The 17,967-nt window shown below is 41.2% G+C and overlaps 1 protein-coding gene across 1 annotated transcript in view; it reads right to left on the minus strand.

Annotated features, from left to right (window-relative positions):
• Nucleotides 1-342: 342 nt before the first annotated feature.
• Nucleotides 343-17,967, minus strand: part of DNAJC6 (DnaJ heat shock protein family (Hsp40) member C6) — a 40,241-nt gene continuing 22,616 nt past the window's right edge. Inside the window, exons 6-19 of the mRNA XM_064454884.1 lie at nt 17,497-17,630; nt 16,155-16,349; nt 15,639-15,756; nt 13,947-14,026; nt 13,572-13,765; nt 13,397-13,477; nt 12,080-12,526; nt 9,815-9,967; nt 8,481-8,549; nt 7,605-7,739; nt 5,795-6,055; nt 5,281-5,426; nt 3,430-3,606; nt 343-2,525 (exon numbers count right to left, since the gene is read on the minus strand). Of these exons, the coding sequence (XP_064310954.1) occupies nt 2,424-2,525; nt 3,430-3,606; nt 5,281-5,426; nt 5,795-6,055; nt 7,605-7,739; nt 8,481-8,549; nt 9,815-9,967; nt 12,080-12,526; nt 13,397-13,477; nt 13,572-13,765; nt 13,947-14,026; nt 15,639-15,756; nt 16,155-16,349; nt 17,497-17,630 (2,292 nt within the window). The 3' untranslated portion in view covers nt 343-2,423. The remainder of the gene's footprint in view (nt 2,526-3,429; nt 3,607-5,280; nt 5,427-5,794; nt 6,056-7,604; nt 7,740-8,480; nt 8,550-9,814; nt 9,968-12,079; nt 12,527-13,396; nt 13,478-13,571; nt 13,766-13,946; nt 14,027-15,638; nt 15,757-16,154; nt 16,350-17,496; nt 17,631-17,967) is intronic.

Raw genomic sequence — 17,967 nt, forward strand, 5'->3', positions numbered from 1 at the left:
TGCAAACGTCTAAATGAAGCCCTTACTGATCTTATAATCTGCTTGCAGTAATGGGAACTGGTTTCTTCATGTAGCTTGTTAGCTCTAGGAAAAAGAAGTATTTGTTTCTAGACCAAGTAATTTATGATTACCTTTATGTGTAGCACATAGGTCCCACCCAATGCTGCACTGGAGCAACAGAGGTATGAGTTGTACATATAAGGCATTGTAGACAAAAGAAGTTTCCATTTAACATCCCTGGATTTGTTATTGTTTATCCAGCATTTGCAGAGAAATTACTCTGAACTGTTTGTAAAGCAAGAAGGTAGAGTTTTTTCCCCACAATCACAAAAGATACCTGAATTTTAATCTGAGGTTTTTAATGTATATACAAATGTTTTAGACCAGTCACAATTCCATTCAGTATATACTGTATTTACAAAAAGTACAATAATTTAGTCAAGCAGTAAACCTGAACATTGATAACCTCTGTCACTACAAGATATGACAAGAAAGTTTTTTTTTTAGTGAACTATTTTGATATACATACGTCCTAATACTTTCATGCATCCATAAAAACATCAGGGATGGAAGTAATCAAAGCTTCAGTGGGGTAGGGTTTCTTTTGGTAGATAAAGTTTAATGATGAATTTGTGTTTTGTGGACATATGAGTATCCAGAGTTATGTGCCATGACAGACTTGATACAAAGCTAATGTAGTTTTCATTATTAAAAAAAGTACATTATAGTAATGAGATCCTTTTTATTATATAGGTATAGGTCACAAATATCTACAAATGTGAATGAGAAACAATAAACCAACAAATCACAGGAACATGATTCACATTCCAGTTATCTCTTTAAATAAGACAAGCACATACTGGATCAAAACATTAATAAATAACATCCAGTTTGTTACTATTATCTTAAGGTCTTTTATATAAAAGGAGACCTACGTGTTGGTTTCACATTTTCAATTAATGGTAGTAAATAATGGGCCAATACAACAAAAGGATGACTTTTATACAGAAAGCAATGTACTGTGATACACTGTCTTTGCAGTAAGTTTTGCCACTTGAAAATTAAGTGCAACAAGTGGATTGTCTTTAAAAACCACCAGCTTTAAAGACTCTCATCAGATGGCAACCTGTTCCTTAAGCAGTAAATACAAATTATTTCCTGCCTGAATATACCTGCCTTTTCAAAGCTCAAATACAGATACAACATGCTGGTAAATAGGCTACTATAGTTATTCTACAAAAAGGAGAATAGAAGAATTTGGGGTGAAGAGCATAACTTGATTTTTAACTAGGAAAGATGCTTCAGCTTTACTATCAGAGATATTTCCTTGTGATATTATTGCTTTTGTCCAATATAAACTTTTTAAAGATAATCAATTTGCACTGTATTTACCTCAAAAATCAGACCATGTCTACATGACAGCTTGTACACCATGGTCTGAGAAATGAAGTTGCAACAGGTTGCATTCTGCCAAGAGCCTTTGCCAAGTGCTCTGATAAAGGCATAGAGGTGACACAAGTGGGCTGGAAAAAGTCTGCCGAACCTTCAGGAGGGGAAGTGTTATGTGTAGACTGGAAAGTTTCTAAAACTTTGTAGCAGAGTTTTAGTTTGTTGGTATTTCTTTTGTTTGATGGTTTCAAGCTATTAACGAGAACTTAATGGGAAATGCAGTACATGCTCATTCCTCACTCATTTACCTCCCCCGCCCCCCCCCCGAACTGCTGTTTAACAAACAAACAAGGTGCTGTTTAACCTCAGTTACTTGTTGTTTGCTTTAAAAAACACTTGCTCCATAATGCTGAGGAATTTCTTCTGCACATTTCACTGCTGGACTGTGAGGTGAAGTACAGTGTTAATGTCACACTGATCTAACCCCGGATTCAGTTTTGTCTCTATTCAGGCATACTATACTATAGGAGCAATTAAGCAGCAAATGGTGACAGTTACAAGTGTGCCTAATCCACATCTGAGCACTTAAATTTGATAAAGTTTGATCCAAATCTAGGAAGAAAGTACGTCGAAGTTTGGACTTTACCACCAGTTATTGAACTCAACTGAAGTGTTGCCATATCACAAAAAAGTAGGAAATTTGCCAGCAATACTGTGCCAGAGACAGAACAATTCCACCTTTTCCCAGAATGTGTTCTCTCACCCCACTTGAATCCAAAGAAAAATACAAAAGTTACAAGAAACTGTAGCCCCATGGCTCTCATATGGCAAGCCAGGTGGCTAGAGTTCCTCTGAGCTCAGGATTCTTGATACAAGTATAAGGAAACCTTTCTCTCATTCTTCATGATAAGTATTAGGCTCTTAGTTTTCTGAAACTTCTGAACTTCCAGCCAGAGTTCAGTTGATCTGTGACATTTGTGACAAGAGACTATATAAGCACTAGCACAGGTCTGTAGTGGAGACTGAGGAAGTAACTAATACAAGGGTTTTTGTCCTTGGTTTTCAAATTCTGACCAGGCATCATTTAGCTCCATAAATATCATCTTTGCATATTGTTCATATGGCTGCCCAGTAGCCTGGAATAAAAACAGAAAGAGGGATATCACATCTAACCAAATCAGACTACAAAAAATTGACATTTGAGCAGCTAGATTCTCAAGCTCTTATCGTTCACTCCCCACAAATGGTTTTCCCTTATTCTTTGAAAGAATGAGCTACTGTTAAGGGCTGCTTACCTTGTTTACAGCTTAAGAATTTCTTGGCTCTTCAGCTTTTCTCCTTCTCAAAGCTGATAAGCCCCCCCAAGTGTGATAAAGCACTGCAGCCCCAAGGACAAAAATATTTCACCTAGGCTTTGCAAGAGGCATTTTACCTTCACTGAAGGGAAGGAGCTGCCACCTGACACAGTTTCTTGATAAAAGCAGTATTACTGCAAGTCTCTAGGCAGCCCACATCTTCTCAAGCCTTGGCCACTGCCCTGAAACTTTCAGGGCCTCCATTTCCTTAAGAGTGGAGGCCACATCACCGTAGGGTTTCCCAGATGGTATCATTGCACCGTGGTTGGCAAGTATAAGCAGCAAGTTCACAAACCACAAGTTGGATAATCAGATAAAAATCAAACTTCTAAAATGGAAAAATCAGGTTAAGATCCTTGTCCTTTCATATGCCTTTGTCACACCCCCACCTCCTTTAGCAGGCAGAATAGTCTGGACTGTTGTTCACCACCAGTATGGCTTACAGTCAAAGTGAGGGTGACAAAAGCTGAAGACCTGAATGTCTGTTCCTTGGAGCAGCATGTACCAAGCACAGTCTTGGGGCTAAGAGTGGTTACAGTTCTCACTTTTCAGAAACTAGCAAAAATCTTAACTACTACTTTCTACAAAGCTGTTTGCACCAATAAATTAAATAATCACATTCAACACTTCATAATTAAGAGAACAGTGACAATTTCTGAACAGTGTGAAACTAGGAAAACCTTACCTTGTCAGGATGAACGACAAGCACTGCCCGCCGGTAGACCTTCTTCACTTGCTCTGGTGTTACAAGATCTGCCATACTAACAGGTTTCCACTTGGTCTCCCCTGCCCATAAGACTGTATGCATTGTAGACAGCAGGGCCCTTATATTTCTCTCCTTCCCTTCAATCCATTCCAGGACCTAGAAGGAAGAACGAGAGTCTCAATTTATGCCTTACATTAGATATTCTGATAGGAAAAAGTTTCTTCATTTGAATAGCAATGACTCCAAAGAACATCTTATGTTTCTTTTCAAGCTTTAGAAAAGCTTTGGACAATATTTTCGGTCTCTACTTTGTCAATTTTTATATCACTGCATGAAAGTTAAGACACACCTTGAGCAACATCCCTGCTAAAAATACTGAGTTGGTAACGCTTATGAACAATCATTAAATGGAATTGTCAAAAGATAAATGAACTGTGTGGCTCTTTAGCAAGCTTAATTACATACCTAAAGTAAGCTCAACTAACCTCTGCTGTGGATGTGTATCTTTTGTGCATGTCTAGAGTCAAGTCTTCTAAAGACTCATATTGGAGGTTGGCTTCAATACAAATCCTTTTAAGCTCTAAAGTCAGAAGCCTCAATTTTCTCCATGTGTCTATTTGCTACCTGCAATCCAGCAGTCAAATAAAGCAATAGGTAGTCCACTTTCCTAAATGATGTAATCCCCCTTACTGGTTGCCATCTTGGCCTACAGCTGGGGAACAGGAGGAAGAAAGGGAAGTAAATGTGAAAACCAAAGCCTGAATAGATTTAACAGTTCCAGGCTGAACTGAAGTGACTCAATGAAACAAAATGCATCAGGGCAAAGGGAATTGTATTGGGAAGGGAGAATCACCTGGGTGCTTTGGTTTGCTGGGGGGTACTTGTTGCACACATTAAGTAGTACCTCATGAATCACTGAAGTTGTATAGCTTATGTGTTGGGAAAAGTATTGCCCACTTGGTGTTACAGCTGTCCATCTTGGTTGGTGACTGATGTCCATGTCCAGCATGGTTGCTGGCACATGCTTTCCAAAGGTTAAAACCTTTCCCAAGGTTAAAAAAAGAAAATAATTCACTCATTCTATTTTCTAGAAGTTTGCTTGGGCTTTTCCTCACAGTTCTGTATCCTTCTTTAATTATAATTCATTGTTTCATATTTCAAATATAGAGTGGGACAGACTAAATTTCCTTCCCTTCATAACAGATCTGTAGTTTGGTAATTTATTGAGGAGATATGAGGGAATTCTAAAGGCAAGATTAATGAGACAGAGGATTAGTTCAATTAGCTGTGCCTGCTAATCAGAGCTGGAGTGATGTGGAAGACCAGCAGCCCTGACAGTAACACTGAACAAGCCACTGTTTGCCACAGTCTGGTTTAGGCAGAAATGTAACCTTGGGAGTTTTAAATCTATTCCAAAGGATGTTCACATCTCCAGGGAGGGCATGTGGATTTATTATCTAACAGCAGGTAGTTTTCACTTTCTGCCCCAAGACAATCTCATCATAAGGAGAACATCCCTTATTTTACCAAAACCTGGGTTTGGCAGAAGGACACCTACTTTATGGAAAGCACACATAAGAGAAAGAACCTGGTCCTTGGGATCCAGCAATGCTGTGGAGGCTGCACACTAAAGTAAGTGCTAAGACAGGAGGATAGCTTCTGGGACTAAACAATCTAAAAGATTTGCTCAGCTGCCTCTCAAATGCAGGAAGGCTGGTGGCTTACTGCCCCCTCCACCTTTCAAGGGCAGTAATTCAAGCAGCCTCCAGCACGATGACAACAAAAGACACACTGAATGATTGTAAGAGCATAAACAAGAATATTGCTTACTTTTAGTTTTTCAGGGTCCATCTCCTTAGCCATTTCTTCTTTTCTCATCTCAGCTATTGTTTTGGGGCCCTTCTTGTCCTTGTGAGCATTAAAACCTTGACCAGATAATAGATCTTCAAAATCTGCAGACACTTTTGGTTTTGAATCTTGAAAACCAAAAAGATTTGAAGTTATTATCAAAATACAGGTTTATTTAACACTGCTTTTCTACCCAAGCCACCCCCCACACTTATCACTATCAGTCTCCCAGTGCTAATGAGCATGCAGGTTCTTACAGAAGAGGTAAAGTCTAATGTTACTTTTGAATTATTACTGAAGCCCATTTAGAATAAAGGATTTCCTAAATATTAGCAAGCTTTGGAGTCTGGGACAGGACAACTAGGGTTGAACTGTATGTATCATTAAATGATGAGCATGACTTACTGGCTTACACCCTAGCCTGTTAAGGTGTTTGAGCATTAAAGCAATATTAGAAGGAGCCAACATTTCGGATGCTGAACTCTGAAAAGCTTACCGACATTGGCTGGTCCTTTTCCACGTTCGTTTTGGGCTCCTGGCATTGCTGAGAAACTCACGTTGTAATTGGGTTTGTTCTGGGGAGAAGCATGAGGCATGCTTGGCTGAGCTTTGGGTTGTGCCTGCTGCCAGCCATAGCCAGCTCCTTGCTGCCAACCACTGCCGCCCATGGGCTGGGGAGATGGTTTCTGTGGTGAAGGGGGGAATCCTCCACCCATGCCTGTTGGTGTGGTTGGTTTACTAGCAAATGAAGGGCCACCTGCAGAGTAGGGGGAAGGAGTGATAGTGGGAATTAGCAAACAGGATACCGACTTGCCTTCTGAAAAGGGAACATAAATAAAATCCCCGAGGCAGCTGGCTTCTATTTTCAGCTCTGCCACAAATGTAGTTTATTTTTGCAACATCAGGCAAAACCCTTCAACTTTTCTGTCACTAAGCTGCTTAAAAAACAGCACCTGCCTTTGAAGATTGCACAGGAATTAGCAGCTTATTGGGGAAATGCAGGGAAAGCTACATGCAGCTAGCTGGGAACCACAGCTGCTGTGCGTTACAGTGGTAACATCAAGTTGACATGTTCAAATACTATCTCCTTATGCTGTGCTGATGTAATACTATCTCAGAGTTGTGTGTTTCAGCACCTTATTACTTGAGAGGATACTCCTCTGGCTTACTTTGTGGTAGAAGGTACACAGTGTTAATGCTTTATTTGAAACTAACATCCATGCTCAACTTTGAGCTCTGAAACGTGTCATGGAAACGGGATCAAGTGCTTTTGACTTAGCAATGAACAACAAAAATATGGTTAAATATTCTGTGGATGCCAAGTCATTTGTTTTTAAACTCCATAACTTTGCTACAGAATACATGCTTTAAAAGCACCTCAATGGCTCTGACATGGGTTTTGGCATACTTTTTATTTTGCTCCTGCAGAGCAGCTAGCGATCCAGCAGAGGGAACTGGGAAACCTAATTCCAGAACCATGCTGGTACTGACGCAAAGGAGAAAACAAATATCAGATAAAAACCACAATTGCTTGCAAAGAGCTGAGGGCAGTGACAAAGGGAAGAAAATCTATTTGCCAGAGTCGGAGAAGCCAGACATGCTGGGTTTTAAGGAAAACTTAAATAATTTGTCAGAACGGCCTTTTTAACACTGGGATGGAGGCCTTGCTGATCGTTTTCTGAGATAAAACAAGGAGAAAATACTTGTCTAAGCAGTCAAGCAAAAAGACCTTTGTAGCCAGGTGCAAGTGAAAATGGATTCAGAATCCACTTTTAGATAGTACTGCAAATTATTAGGCAGATTAGTGAGGTTCCACTGGTTTCTTCACAAAGGACAAAAATGAGTCAAGTCTAGAAGGAAGCAATTCTTCAAGGACCCCAGTAGCTTTGAAGAGCCAAAGTCTCCTCCCAGACACTGCTGCAAGGTCTGTAGCAACAGTTGTCCAGTCAGTGTTAGACACAGAGCATCCTTAGCTAGAGACTGTTTAGACTTACAAGATAGAGGTTACACTTTGCAATCCATTGGGACCTTGGTAGGCTATACAAGTTACTAGCAGTTTTTTTGCTGGTGGATCAGTAAAAGCACAGATTTGTGAGAACTTAGAGAATCAGGCAGGAGGAAAAATTTTAAAGCGGCAATAGCATGCAGGCAAGCTTAGCGGACCGATAGAGTTCTCTGTCACATACCAGGCTATTCATCCTATTTCTTTAAAACAGAGCAAACTGGTATTTGTTTTGTTTGTTGTTGGGTTTGGGTTTATTGTTTGTTTATTTTTCTTTTTTTTTTTTTAAATAAAAGGTGCAAACCTGCTAAACTTGCTCCAAGAGTCCCGAGATCAGCAAATGGATCCAGTGTTTGGGGTTTAGGCTGATGAGTGGGAGTACTGTGGAGGGATCCTGTAGGACTGGTGGCAGCTGACTTACTTCCCACACCTAGGCCACCTTAGAGGGAGAAAAAAAAAAAAAAAAAGAAAACACCCTCAGTTTTTATCCCTCTTTTACGTGAGTGCAGCTTTTCCTCAGTGCTCAGTCACATGTTAGAAGACTGCTGTTAAAATTAAGTGTACTATTGTCAGGTTCCTAAGCAGTCTCAACTCAGCGTTGGCCCAGACTAGTTGCACACCCACTCACAATTAGGCTCAGCAACAAGAATGTTCCCTAGACTGTCTGCAGTGACAGAGTAATTATGACAAATGGATATATTTTAAGAACTAAAAGCCGTCAGGAAGCAACTTTTGATAAGATGTATATAACATCCCAAGGTTAGAAAGAATCATGCTATTATTTAGTGAAATCCCAGGAATGCATAGGACTTCTCAGGTCATTCTCTTGGCTCTACACTGGAATGAAACACAAATATGCACATCCTCACTGAGCACCTGTCCTGTTTTAGGCCATTGTTTCTTGAGGAAGAAAACCTAGATTTTTTAAGAGAAAGAGTTTGGTAGCCTCTAGCCAGATACTCACTTGGATGACTGGGAGACCAGGACAACAGGCAGCATACCTGCTGCCACTGAGATGAGGCTATCATGATTGATGTTTTGTTGTATTAGTCAAAGTACTAAGCAGCAAAGAGGGAATCTGTTCTGTGCAGTCAGTGGTAGCATCTTCCATCTGCCTCTCCTCTCTCAGGGCTCCTTAAGGGGTTTTTTCTTAAGTGTCCTAGATTTTTATGATACATACCTGGTTTGTTGGGCCAGTCCCAACCACTGGAAACATCTGGTTGTATGGAAACTGTTGGTGTGCTAGAAGCTAAGCAGAAGGATTACATATAAATATCTCAAACTAGTAGAGCAAACCCAACATAATCCAGTGTCTAAGGAAGGGCTGGGGGCAAGCAGGAAGAGAGACATTTGCTAATTTGAACTGAACTTCTCCCCCATGATGGGCATCACAAATTTAACATTTATTTCTGATCTCATACTATACAGAGGTGAGTAGGGAAGGATGCAGATTTATAGCATTCATTTTATGGTGGCTTTATGTACTTATTTATAAAAGCCTTACCACCATAATAACACATGGAGTTTAATGTTTCTGAATACATCTCAACCCAAGGAAATATTCTACATGCAAAAGGCAAGGATGGAGAAAACAAATACAGTGAAACAGCCCACACAGATGTAAACCAGAAAGAACAAGAGTCCTTCCTTTAACCCTGTACATATACACAGATCACCCTGCCAGCAGTTCATTATCCACAGATACTAGCACTGTAATTTAATACCTCGTCATTCTTCTCAGTGCAGCCAGCTCCAAGTGTGACCCAACCGCCTTATTCACAGAGTTAATATCCAATACCCAAGTTTGGCAAAGCAAGGATGCATGCAGTGCCAGCAGCACACTAGTTCCCTTCTTTGTCATTTTGGCTTTCCAGTGAGACTGTTGCCCCCAAGGGACACGTGTTAGATGATCAGACACAAACAAATTAATATTTGAATGTGTTTCAGAGGAGCTTACAACATTCAGCTTTAGCATGGCGGAGAAGGGGACAACTAAGGGACATTTCAAACAAACAGAAGAAAAAGAGTTCAATAAAGAAAAAAAATTCCTTCTCTTCAAATAAGAGTCAAATTCAACTGTGAATTTGTCCAAAATTACTATCAGATCTAAAGAAAGCAGATGCCTGTAACTAAAATCACCAAAGGATGTGTGTTTTCTCTAGCAGGCTTAATATGCCATGCTCTGTTTAGCTCAGTTAATGGTAGTTTGGTTCAAACGAGACCTCATAACCACATTAATATGCAGGCAAACATTCTTCATGGTCTTTTTTCATGTATACCAATAGCTTATTAATTAAGTATAAGACTTGAGCAAAACAAGTCTCATCCTACCACACTTCAAATTATGAATATGCTTTAAGTCTAGAGACAAAGAGTTCTTTCCTGTTTTGTGGGGTTTCTGTGGTTTAGAGTAATTTTATGGTAAGCATCAGTTTGTACTTAGTAGCTCCCTCACTATTTAAAAGCAGCATTTCATGTTTACTTAAATACACTAGAAAAGCCTCACTTTCTTACCCATGTGAAAGGGATCACTGTGCACAGTTGGTGAAGGACTTCTTGTTGCTTGAAGGAAAGGATCACCAGGGACAGTTGATGATCCAAGAAAGGAACCCAGGAGGTCTGGACCAGTTTGCTTCGGGCTACTTCCAAATGGATCAAAGGCAGTTGCTGTAAAAACATATTTGAGAAAACTAAATCATTAACTTGTACAATGAACATGCTTCAGGGAAAAGACAGCCATGTGTGGACAAGAAAACCTAATACCTGCAGATACCAAATAGGAGACAGCATGCGACTGCAAGAGAGCAACTGGAAAATATCAGTACCCTAGCCAAATGCTAGGGGACATAGAAAGCCACACGTCTTGGTTACAGCAACACATTTGTTGATCCCATCTGTCTTTTCCAATGAAAGGAGCAGTCAAAGTGAGTATTTAGATACTTCGACACTTCAGATGAGGTTTCAACTTGCACATACTGCCAATACATAAATGGACAGTGAGGGACAGCCTGGAGCTTGGAGTTAGCACCCTGGCACAATTCCTGCTTCCTCTCAAGAGCTGAACGCAGTCTAAGATTATTTTAGGCTGTCAAAGGTTATACATGTCGAGGGTAAGAGGACCATCTTTTAGAAATCACTTTAGAAAATAACTAGTATCTTTCCTACATAGAATGAACTGGACTTTGTAACAAGTGATGCTCAAACTCCATTTTTGATCAATTTGTTTAGCTTACTGCCTTTCATGTAGAAAAACCCAGCAAATCCAACTAACAAATACACTCCTATGAATTCACTCAAACTCTTACTTGCTGACAATTTTAAGGTATTTTGAACAGATATGCAATACACATTACTATAAGAAAGATACAATTCTGAGACTCTATGCATTGTAATAATGATTATCATCATTAACAAGTATCCTCAGCAATGAGTAATGTAAATAAATTACTAGTTTTCACTATCTCCCAAGTTTTTATTCTTGCTTTCCTGGCCTGGGACAATTGAGCTGTGTCATGCCTTTCCTATCCCTTTTAAGCACCAGTCTGGCCCCTGCAAAGCAGCACAATACAACTGCTGTTGTTATGCTGCTCAACAACAATATCTAAAAGTCTTCTCCTGATACTGTTGCTCCTCTGCCTTGTGAGGTACATGTCTCTACAACCTGCCCACCCCCAGGTGAAAGCTCTTAGACTGAGCATACAACAGTCAGCAAGATGAGCCTTCTCCATATACAAGTGCCCTAATTTCTTCCACTGAAAATTGTATTCTTCTCCCCTCTCCTGCTTCCAATATTCAGTCTCCTCCTTCCTTCTTGTACCAAGACTTGTGAAGGGAGATTTTAACTGCTCCTGTCCCTTTCACTTCAGAAAACACCATAGGCAAATTGGGTGTTTGAGTGTACTAGCAGACATACCTCCCCCAGCCTGCAGGGTTTTTTATTCTAGCCGAGAAAGGAGAACTCAAGAACAATCTTCATAAATTGGCTGCATGGCCAATTTTTGGTAGGTGCTACTGGTGTCAGCCCCAGCATCACACAAGGCTGCACCTCCTTACCAAAATGAAAAACAAACCAAAACATTTCTGTACAAGAAAGTTGGCAGGTGTTGCAAATGCATTAGGTTATTAGTTGCTGAGAAAAAAGTTACATAAGCATGCTGTGCTCTTTGAATCAGGTATAGATCCCTCTTTCTAATATCTGTACAACCACTCCTCCTGCCAGCCTGATCTCAGCCTGGCTTTGAAGAAGAAAAATGATCATCACATATTGCCTATCTTAATCTGCAGAAAGGCCAGAAACAGCAGAACTGTGGAGCCATATTTCATGGTCCAGGACCAGCATCATAGCTCCAAACCTCCTAAGTTAAAAAAGAAGTTCAATTCAAACTACTATGGGTCTACCCAAAAGCCTGAGAGGCTTTTTTCTGTTTTTTAAAGTGATACTTATTCTCCTCATATGCATTATTGGACACATAGGAAGTGCAAAACTGACTGTCTCCAGTGGCTGTCAGTGTAAGGAGCCAACCAAACACTTGGTTGAACTCCAGTAGAGACTTTAGGGAACAAACTAGATAATCTGGTTTGTTTTCTTGATGGAGAAGATGCACTAACTCCTGCCTGCAAGTAGAATTGCTGGCTGACCTCTTGGGATCCCTTGCAGCTTTTAATTTTCATGGAACAAGTGTAGCCAAGAGGAATCCAACAGCCTAGAGCAGATCACCCAGCTCGGATTCTGAAAACACGTGCTCCACCAAGTCACGGACTAGACATAGCCGCTATTACCTTCTCCAACTCTTGGGGACGGGGATGGGGATGCTGAAGCTGCAGAACGCCGAGGGGTTGACTGCACAGACCCAGGTCCCCCTACATGGAAGGCCTCCTCAGCAGCTGGCTGCCCACTTTGATTCTGGGAACTTGGCCCACCAACCCCAAACAAATCATTCAGCAAGTCTGAGTTAGAGGGGGCAGCAGTGGGCTGCGAGGGAAAACTCTTGCTCATAGGGCTACCATCCAGGCCCAGCAGGTCCACATCTTCAGGCAGAGGTGGTACTGGAGGCTCTTGCTGCTTTTTGCTGTGTTTTGGGGTCCCATGAGGCTTGTCACCGCTGGCATTACTGTGCTGACTGGAAAGGGACAAGAGTTCGTCATCTGACTGTTCGCTTTCCTCATGCACCAACGCTGCTCGATCCTCTGAGGTGGGGTGAGAGCTACTTTTGTCAGATTTCTGATCTAAACAATGATTAAAAATAAAATTAGGTAGCTGTTAGTTTTGTCATCACAAAGGTCCCATAAAAATCATCTTACATGCAGAATAAAAGGCTACTGGGAAAACCACATCAGCATTTTGCTGGATTTTAAAGTGAGAGTCCTTTGCAAAGATTAACTTAAAGTCTATTCTGGTCTGTATTGTAAGGAGCCAGCTTTATCGATCAGGAAACACAGACGGAGGTTAATTGACTCTCCTCAAACCTGAAGCACCAGCAAGCATAAGGCCTGCAGATGTAAACTGAACAAGTCTCTGGGTCAGGACCAAGCATGCAGGATTATCTCCAGCCATGCCTCAAAATCCAGGCAAAACAAGGCTCACAGAAAAGAAGCAGGGACATAAACAACCCTCCTAGCTGTGTCCACAAGAATCTCTTATGCTGGACTCCCACCTAGCATGGTGCTGATACCAGAAGAGGAATGCTGCATCCAGCAGCAGCTCAATATTTTCAAGGTGTTCAGCACTATTAAATGGCCTCTGAGACAAACACTCTCAGTCCTATGTTCTCATAGCACTATATATAAAGTGCAACATTAGGAAAAAGCAGCTTAAATTTGGTTTTAGCTTCGAGGAGGCCTAGGGCAAAGCTTTACACTGGAACAATATTAGTAGCTCATATAGAGCACAAGTGGGCAATATTTGAAGAGGACATTGTAGGAAATTAATTCTCACTCAGTTGCAACATAAGGGTGTGACCAGCAATACGCTGTGATCTAATGGGAAAGACATGTTACAATCAGAACCTTCAGCCTGACTCCATGCTCTGGGGATGGGGGAGGAAGTTGTTTATCTTGTTTGAAGCAGATTTTATTTTGAAGACCAAGTCTGCATACCTTGCCAGCTGAGAGATGAGAAGAATGCACTCTGTCCAACATTTCTTATGTTATCCTGGGGTGAATCAGTGGGACCTCTGCCTGCAGCAGAAAGCACCAAATAAATTCAAGCAAAGAGAAGTTGACCATGCAGGTAAGCATGTAAACTAAGTGAGCAAACCTGTGCAGCTCTTACCTGCCAAAGCAAGAGTGTCCTGATGCTCCTGATGAGAGGAGAAGAGAATGGTTGGATTGATGTCTTTTGTTGTGAAGTTCTCCCATGGGGGAGTTAATTCGGTTTGCCTATCAGTAGATTGTATTTCTATCTCCAGTATAACATGAAAGAGCTGAGGATACTTGTCTGGAGAGTCACAGGCATCAAGTTCAGGCCTAAACAGGGACAAGAGTTGTTCAATTAAAAAAGGAAAGGATATTTCTGCAAAGCTAAATAAAGTCTTTCAATATATGCACGCACACAGACTTTTCAGATTTCATCTGTGAATATTCTCCTTCAGCCTTCATAAGGCTTTTACGCTTCAGGTTTGATTAATGTTCAGCTTAAAATACTCACTTGGTGAATTTTAGTGTGGTTGTTCCCAGGGCTATGAATCCAGTATGAAATTGAATTTGGAATATTTGTGTGTTGGTCATCTGAAAAAAACACAGAGCACCAGATTGAACAAGTGCTTAAATTCATTAAAGTATTTCTTTATAGCACATACAGACAGTTAAGTCTACCTTACTACCAGTTACTATATAGACTAATTATAACTGCTATATAAGCTAACTCATTCTGCTTGTTCTACAGAAAGCAGAGCTTTCCCTTCTCAAACCCAAATATTTCCATCTGCCTTAAATTCTGCTGCTGCTGCCTCCACACAGCAGAGCGCCTTCACAGTGTTTAGGAATATGTCTTCATCCCCTGCTTGTCTTCATTTCTGGAATCTTCTTGACATTTTAGTTCTTAAATGAAACCAATGTCTGTTTCCACCAAATACACTGGAGCAACAGGTTTGTACCACAGGAAAATGTAAGACCATTTAACTTGCAGTAGAGGCTTCAGTGAAGCATCAGCTGTACAGCAAACCACCAATTACAAATCAAGAAGAAAAAAACCCAAAACATTCATTGGTCACTCTGCAACTTTAATACTAAGGTTTCGAACATATCATCAGGAAAATTATCAAGATCACAGATTAAAGTATCAGTGGATAAAACGACCATTCAAGAATGCAGCCGCCACACCCGGTTAGTTGTGGGAGTCTGGGAGCTGTTCTGCCTGACCAGCCATGCAGCACCCATCTGCAGGGAGCAAATGAGGTCGTATTCAAAGCACGTGGGACAAAACTTGGTTCTTCCCTCATTTTTTGTGCTTTAAATCACTACAATTTAAACATGTTATTTCACCAAGCGAGCCAATCAACCCTCATCACTACAAAAGGTTAATGGAGCAACTTAGTGTATGACAACTACTGATTCAGCTTTTGCAGATCCAAGTTTTCAATCTGAACAGATTGCATTTCTAAATTCCTATTCTGCAATTACAAGAGCCAGGGAACAGCATTTTAAAGTCTGTCTCAAAGCCTAGAGCAACATGGACCAATACATATTTTCACTTCCAGTGCTGCTCGTACATTACAGAAAGGAGATACCAGTGTGTGCTCAAACCAGCATCCCTCTATTCTCTCCCGTTTCCACTGTCTCCCAGTACCTTGATCTGATAGGCTTTTTGGCTATGAAGAGGGTGGCTGTCTGGCCAGCCTGCAGCATAAATAGACTTTCCTATCCCCATGACTGACCAATCCACACAGGTTGCCTTTCGTCCTAATGACCAAGAAAGGTGAAGGCTGCCCTACACCAAGCAAAACAGACAACATGCAGGAGTGAAGGCTCAGTAAGTCATACTAATTTGAGCAGAAGAATATCTTCTTCCATATTCTTAGAGTGCGTAGGTAGAGGCTTTGGTTGTGGTTTGCCCTGAGCCTGTTACTGATGGATGATTTCTGTCTTCTACATCAGCTGGAAGGATCCTACACCCTATCAGTAGGCAGCATCTCCATAAAGAGATGCCAGAGGCATCATCAACTTCTCCATATGCAGTTCTTTGTTTTCACTTGGCACTGCTCAAATTTTTGTTATGTCTACTGTCAAGTAAGGAAACTTTCATCACAAGTGCTATGTGCATTCTTAGACCCCATATTTAGCCACCTCTTAGTTAGCTACATCGCCTCTATTATGCAAGAGAAGTTAAACAAAGTCCTACTTTTGCTTGAAGGCGGCCCCCGATGGTTGATCTCATATGGTAGACAGAAACAACAACATCTCCATGGACAGTGGCTCCCAGTGGAATTAGGACTTTCCCTTCCTGCACACGGTATTCTCTTTGAGGGGAAGAGAAGGAAATCCACAGTTAAGCTCCCTTCCACAATGCCTTTACCACCCCTCAACAATGTCAACATAAAAACTATCATCTTGTTCAGGCCAAGCAAACAGAAGGTGTATTCAGTGCTCTGCTTAATGTTAGGCTTAGTTGAAACAGAAAACATTTCACAGGAAAAACCAGCGCAGCACTGAACTACCTCTATGAAGGTATCCTACTGCATGACAACTTCAGATTCACTCTGGCAGTTTATTTCAACACTAGGCACCAACTTTCAATTAATATATGCATTTCTTCATTTACCAGGCAGTCTGGCAATGACTGCAGCACAGATATTAGACACATTACAGCCTCCTTGTGTTAAGCTCCTAAGGACAGTAGGAGATCACAGCAACTCACTTCATTCTTTCATACTCCTGGGAAGTGGTAAGGATTCTGGTTTCTCCGCTGAGAATGTCACAGAAGGGCCGGCACCCATTTCGTTGCTTGTTGAAACAGGGGACTGGACTGAGGGTGACTGACTTGATAGTAAGTGGTTTGCAGTGAGGAATGACAGGCTTGTCTGCTATTAGATCACAGATGTATCCTATATATCTGCAGACAGAGAAAGCCGTTACTGAAATCTCCATCCCAGGTGACCAATTTTCATTCATTCATTTCAAGTCTACCCTGAAATCCAGTGAAAGTGTGATTCTTTCACAGTTCCAGGACTGGAGTTTCTATGTACTCCAGCATCCTTGCACCTGGCACAAAAATCTACGTTTCTGTTTGTTTAGTTACAAGAACTGGAGCTCAAGAGGAAGGAAGCTGGCCTTTAGCTCTGAGCTGAAGATCATTTATCCTCACCTTTTAGGAGGGAAGGTGCTGAGCAACGGTTTTTCTGGTTTACCGGTGGAAGTTTGCCTTCTATTTTACATGCACACAGCAGATGAATTATTTTGTTAGTCATGTGCTGAAAGGTCATTATTATTATACATAACACTATATCTTTGGTTTGCTCTGACACGCAGTTTTTCCTCTGCTTAATGGAAATTGTAAAAGATTATAATTTTGCAGTGTAAACTCCTGTAAGGATGAAGCTGACATAGGGAGGAGGATTCACCCGGGCCCTGTTAACTACGGGTTTGTCAACTTTCCTGAACTAGTGAACAAAGCTGTTGTAATATTTGATTTTGTTACTCCATTACTGTTATATCAGCATGGGTAAAATGGAAGTGGCCATAAACATCAGTTAAGACCTGTCAAAGCTAAGTACTCTCTCTCACGCATGAGTACTGCTCATGCTGCAGTGGGAATTCTGGAGTTTTCAGTACTGCTCATGCACCTTCAGGCTGGCCTGGGTAGAGAGACTGGGGCATGCAGCACATACACACTTCAGGTCACATACATTATTTTATAGAATAATAGAATGATTCAGGTTGGAAGAGACCTCTGAAGATCATCTGGTCCAGCTGTCTGCTCAGAGCTTCAAAGCTGTATCTCAGAATTGGATTATGCTGCTGGGGGCGATACACAGCAAAGGACCTCCAAGGACAGAGATTCCACAGCCGCTCTGGACAACCTGTTCCAGCACCTGATCACCACTTTAATACTTATTTCTGGGGAACAAAGTGAAATCTGAATGCCTATCTCAGCCTAGGGCTTGGGAAGACATTGCCAAAACACACACATCAGGTACTTGGGCAGTTTTTAGTGCGAGGAATATAGCCTGCTTGTGTAGCGTTTAGCCAGTATACTCTACCTCCTGTGAGACGGCCACAGTACAATTCCAGGTCTCTTTGTGTTCAGCAACTGCATAGCAGGGCCTGGATTAGAGAAGAGGTGACAGAAACAGAACATCGCACTGACCAGAACGGCTGAGGCTGCACGGCCATCCTGTTAAGGAAAGGGGCAGGACGAGAAAAATGCATAAGTATCAGAGACAGCCTTTAAATTTCAGCAGAACACTCTCCATTCTTTCTTAAGTCACATAAAATAATTTTCTCCAGAAAGACTAGGATTAAGACTGCATGATGAGGAGGAATTTCCAGTGCTGTGTGATTCGTTTAATACTTGGGACTTCAGTGACAAGCACTGGCCTGGATTAAAGCTAAGATAATGCCCAGTAAGCAGTCTGAGGACTGAACAGACTTGTTTTGAAAGCCCAGAAGTACATTTTGTCTAGAAATGTTGGTGTTTCATGGCTGCTCCCAAGCTGTAATATTATCATTAT

Source organism: Phalacrocorax carbo, chromosome 6 (assembly GCF_963921805.1).
Source record: "Phalacrocorax carbo chromosome 6, bPhaCar2.1, whole genome shotgun sequence".
Classification (NCBI taxonomy): domain Eukaryota; kingdom Metazoa; phylum Chordata; class Aves; order Suliformes; family Phalacrocoracidae; genus Phalacrocorax; species Phalacrocorax carbo.